Raw genomic sequence first — 5110 nt, 5'->3', positions numbered from 1 at the left:
TAATCATTTTACAGAATTTATCCTCAATCAATTTTATGATATTTTACTCTATAAGTGAATATTTTAAAAATGGTGAGTATCTGATAAGGAAAGGGACAAGATACAGCATGGAAAATATTTTCTTGTTTTGTGTAAATATTATTTATCCACCAGAGAGAGGAGAAAACACATACCAATAAAAATGGTATGCTTGTGTTCTATGGAGAAAGAGAAACAGAATACAAAACATTCAAATCTTTTCGAGACTGACAAAGACATCTCAGTTCAAAAGAGCGTCTAAGTTCTCTTCATGTAAGAAGAGTGGACCCTCTCTCTCTCTCTCTCTCTTTCCTCTTTCTCTCTCTCTTCTCTCGCGAAACAACGGCGCTATACTCTTTCCTTTTATGGTTTGTGGTTTGGTTTGCCTCTCATTTCTTCAAACAAAACCACATTTTGCTTGCACTTCTCTCACATATCATCATCACACACCCTTTCTTTCTCTCTCTCTCCATTTTCTCTATATACTCCAACACAAAACAACTACTGCTATTTTTTTTTGTTTTTATTGTGGTTGTAGTAGCAGTGGTAGCAGCAGTTGCAGTTGCAGTTGCAGCAGTACCTTAACATCCACAACAAGTACAAGAACACCACTTGCATTATTTTTCTCCATCTGGGTGTCTCTTAACTCGTGCTCTTTTCCAACTCCTGCTACACCCTTTGCTTGTCACACACCACAACACACCCCACTCACCGGATTACAAGGCACGAGGTACCTGGATTTGATTTGACCACAGTAAACAAGGTTTCTTTTTTCAGTGGTGGGATTTGTTGCATGCCGTAAAGCTGGTTTCTTTCTGTTCTTTCTCCCTAATCATCAAAAGGGTTGCACTTGTTTAATCAATGCGTAGAGAAAAATGGGGCGTGGCACGTTTTCTGTGTCTGGAAGGTTGGACAGATTGGTAGAGAAGGTTATTTTAACCTCTTGGATGTGATTTGCAATATGTCGAATGTGAGAAGCGTTTTGTCTCTCTTCAGGTTTGTTCTCAAAGGATTTTCAAACGCTCTGTGGTTGGGTATTGTTGGTAATGTGTTGTGTGTTTTTATTCAGGTTTTGGTGTCTCTCTGGGTACGGATAAGATAATTGTTAATTACGATCTAATCAGGATTGGATTATATGTATGATTGCAATCTGAGTTTTGTTTATTTTAAGTAACTATTGGGTTTTGTTTTGCAGACACTTTATTTTTAAAAGGAAAGATTGGTCTGCATAACTGGGTCTTTTCTTTATTTATCTTTAAGCAGTGAACGTTGTTGGAGTAGTTTTATTTTTTTAATGATTTTTGTGTGGGTGTTTAGGGAGGGAGCTTTTGTCTTGGCCTTGTTTTCTTTTTTTTTCATTTGTTTATTCCATATGTGGATATATATGTATATAGACACACACGAAAAATGTCATCTTTACCGTTTTTACTGTGTTATTTACTGATTCATGCCATTCCACCCAAAGGGTCAAAACAAAAAGAATTGTAGTTTCCTAGACCTTTTTCTTTCTCTCTATTTATTTTTTCCCCTTTGGATCTTGTGGTGTTTTTTATGATTTGGATCTTACGAAGATTTTAATTCTGCTTATTTAACTGTGTTGTGGCAGGAGGAGAAGATAGTTGTTGAAGAAGCAACATTTTTGGAGTTTCTTATTCACTGAATGGATTGAAGAAGGTGCACAGAGGGATAATGTTAAAGTCAGTGTCATTTGGAGTGTTGTTAACATGGTTTGTGGTGGTGACGCGTGTGTGTGGAACAGAAGTTCAAAGATGTAACTGTGATGATGAGTGGAGCTTCTGGACTATTGAGAGCATTCTGGAGTGCCAAAGGGTTGGTGATTTTCTGATTGCTGTGGCCTACTTCTCCATCCCTGTTGAGCTTCTTTACTTTGTTAGTTGCTCAAACCTCCCATTCAAATGGGTCCTCTTTCAGTTCATCGCTTTCATTGTACTTTGTGGGATGACACATTTGCTCAATGGTTGGACTTATGGTCCCCACACTTTTCAACTCATGGTGGCAATCACTGTGTTCAAAACCCTCACCGCATTGGTGTCATGTGCCACTGCGCTAACTCTCTTCACTCTCATCCCTCTGCTGTTGAAAGTGAAGGTTCGGGAGTTCATGCTGAAGAAAAAGACCTGGGATCTTGGGAGGGAGGTTGGGTTTATAATGAAACAGAAGGAGGCTTCGGTGCATGTGAGAATGCTTACTCAAGAGATTCGAAAGTCGTTGGATAGGCACAAGATTCTGTACACCACGTTGGTTGAACTTTCCAAGACGCTTGGTTTGCAAAACTGTGCAATTTGGATGCCGAATGATGAGAAGACTGAGATGAACCTTACTCATGAGTTGAATGGGAGGAATCTCAACTGTTCTATTCTCATAACTGATCCTGATGTTGCCAGAATCAAGGGGAGTGATGAGGTGAACGTGATTGATTCTGATTCGGTGCTTGCCACTGCCAGCAGTGGAGATTCTGGTGTGGCAGGACCGGTTGCTGCAATCCGAATGCCGATGCTTCGGGTTAGCAATTTCAAAGGGGGGACACCGGAGCTAAGACAGACATGTTATGCTGTGCTGGTTTTGATTCTTCCTGTGACGGAGGCTAAATCGTGGAGCACTCAAGAGCTTGAGATTATTAAGGTGGTTGCTGATCAGGTGGCGGTGGCTCTGTCTCATGCTGCGATTCTTGAGGAGTCTCATATGATGAGGGAGAAGTTGGAGGAACAGAACCGAGCGTTGCAGGTGGAGAAGATGAATGCTATGAGGGCCAACCAGGCCAGAGCAGCGTTTCAGAAAGTGATGAGTAATGGAATGGGAAGGCCTATGCACTCAATCATGGGGCTGCTTTCGGTGATGCAGGAAGAGAATTTAAAGCGTGAGCAGAAAGTGGTTGTGGATTCTATGTTCAGAGCCAGCACTGTGATGTCAAACCTGCTGAATGATGCCATGGATTGGTCGGCAAGGGATGATGGAAGATTCCCTCTGGAGATGAAGCCTTTTGGGCTGCATAATATGGTGAAGGATGCAGCTTGCTTTGCCAGGTTCATGTGTGTTTATAGGGGCCTTGGCTTTGTTGTTGATGCAGATAAGTCTTTGCCGGATAATGTTGTAGGTGATGAAAAGAGGGTTTTCCAAGTGCTTCTGCATATGGTTGGGAGTGCAATAAATGGTAACCAAGGAGGAGGGGTTCTTGTGCTGCGGGTTTATGCAGAAACTGGAAGTCAAGGGAGGAGTGACCAGGGTTGGACAAATTGGAGACCAAGCTCTTCAAATGGGGATGTAAATATCAGATTTGAGATAGGGATCAAAATTGGTGAATCTGAAATGGAAAATTCAGTTCCTTCAGGGCACCTTCCTGGCACAATGCGTGCTACTCATAGGGTTGAGGAAAGATTGAGCTTCAGCATTTGCAAGAGGATAATTCAGGTGAGTTTAGTTACATTGATTTGGTGTGTGTAACTAGTTCATCATGATAATACTCTTCTAGTAGTAGTTTGGAGTAAATATGTATGTTTCTAGTATCTTAAGTTTTATGTGAAATTAGATTTTTAATCCAGATGATTTAAGAATGAATGAATATAATTATTTTAATCCAGGTAGTAAATTAGATTTTGTGTACGTGTCAAGCTTGTTTTCGAGTTAACATTAAAATAAGAATGTGTCAAACGAGTTAACCAATTCATTGTTAGCATAAAATGCATTTTACACATCAAAATTTGAGGATCAAAATGTATTAAAGTTTTAGACGAATTTCAATTTAAGTTCAGAGACTAAACACAACACTAGTAGTATCTATGTTCTGTAATTTTGTTGTCTCTAATGACTTTGTGCTTTGTTTCTGAATATTGCAGCTGATGCAAGGGAACATATGGTTTGTACCAAACGGTGAAGGTCATGCTCAGGTGATGGCCATTTCTCTACGGTTTCAACTGCAGCGATCGGTTGCTGTGTCGATCTCTGAAACCGGGGAAAGTTCAGAGCCGTCAAATTCGAACTCTTTTTTCAGAGGTCTGCAAGTGTTGTTGGTGGACAACGATGATGTAAATAGAGCAGTGACTCAGAAGTTGCTGCAGAAACTAGGATGCTCTGTGACATGTGCTTGTTCAGGATTTGAATGTCTTAGTGTGATTGGAGGTGGTGGATGCTCCTTTCAGGTGATTGTTTTGGATGTTCACATGCCCGAGCTTGATGGATTTGAAGTTGCATCAAGGGTTCGCAAGTTCGGAAGCAGAAACTGGCCAGTGATTGTGGCCTTGACTGCAAGCACAGAAGATTTGTGGGAAAAATGCATGCAAGTTGGCATCAATGGAGTCATAAGAAAACCAGTTTTGTTGCATGGAATTGCCGGTGAACTCAGAAGAATCCTGTTGCAGGGAAATACTGTCATGTGAGAATTCATGCCGCAAGTTTAAGTCCTTGCAACTATTAGGTTTATAGAGAGAATTTCACTGGAGATATACAATACTAATGAGACCTGAACCCAATTACATAAGACATAAATGAGAAAGTAAAACATTATATAAGAATAAAGACTCATAAACCCATTGTCTTAAGGTTTTGGGTTGAGAATGATATCAATATCTTATGTAGTTGGGCTCAGGTCTCATTGGTATTGTATCTCCCTAATAAAACTTCCTCGGTAAACTTAAACATATAAGAAAATAAGTTTTTATACAGTATTTTTCAGTCATATTCTTAGTAGGTTTTTGGTTACCTTTTTCTTTTTTGCAGCAATGTTTCATCTTTTATAGATCATGAATCATTATTATACCTCAAGTTTCATTACAAGTTTAAATGGTATACAAATTAGTTTTCTTTGTTTGTCTCAAGTTGTTAGTGTTGTGTATGTTCTTTCAATTCGTATGCATGCATAATATTTTTTGGTTTCATCGAGAAATCAGAAACAAAGAACTGAATTCACAACTTTGGCTACAAGGATTATCCCCTTGAGAACCTTCATATTATATATGAATCTCTCAAAATTGATCAAAAGATATAACATTTATAAGAAATGAGTCTAATCTACAAACTCACATATTCTAATGCTACTAATGGATTTTAGGCAGATTCACGAGATATAAAACTAATG

At 39.2% G+C, this 5110-nt stretch overlaps 1 protein-coding gene across 2 annotated transcripts; it reads left to right on the top strand.

Annotated features, from left to right (window-relative positions):
* Positions 1 to 286: 286 nt before the first annotated feature.
* LOC114191788 (ethylene receptor 2-like) lies at positions 287 to 4806 on the top strand. 2 transcript variants are annotated; one of them, XM_028081181.1, is made up of 3 exons: positions 287 to 748; positions 1625 to 3447; positions 3873 to 4806. In XM_028081181.1, the coding sequence occupies exons 2-3, from the start codon at positions 1708 to 1710 to the stop codon at positions 4410 to 4412; spliced, it is 2280 nt and encodes a 759-aa protein (XP_027936982.1). In that variant the 5' UTR covers positions 287 to 748; positions 1625 to 1707; the 3' UTR covers positions 4413 to 4806. The 2 variants fall into 2 exon arrangements, with proteins under 2 accessions (XP_027936982.1, XP_027936983.1); XM_028081182.1 differs by lacking the exon at positions 287 to 748 and adding an exon at positions 762 to 1014.
* Positions 4807 to 5110: the final 304 nt, after the last annotated feature.

The sequence above is a fragment of the Vigna unguiculata genome, chromosome 7, assembly GCF_004118075.2.
Source record: "Vigna unguiculata cultivar IT97K-499-35 chromosome 7, ASM411807v1, whole genome shotgun sequence".
Taxonomy (NCBI): domain Eukaryota; kingdom Viridiplantae; phylum Streptophyta; class Magnoliopsida; order Fabales; family Fabaceae; genus Vigna; species Vigna unguiculata.
Note: the sequence above shows the minus strand (reverse complement) of the source record. Positions and strands in the feature narration are given on the sequence as shown.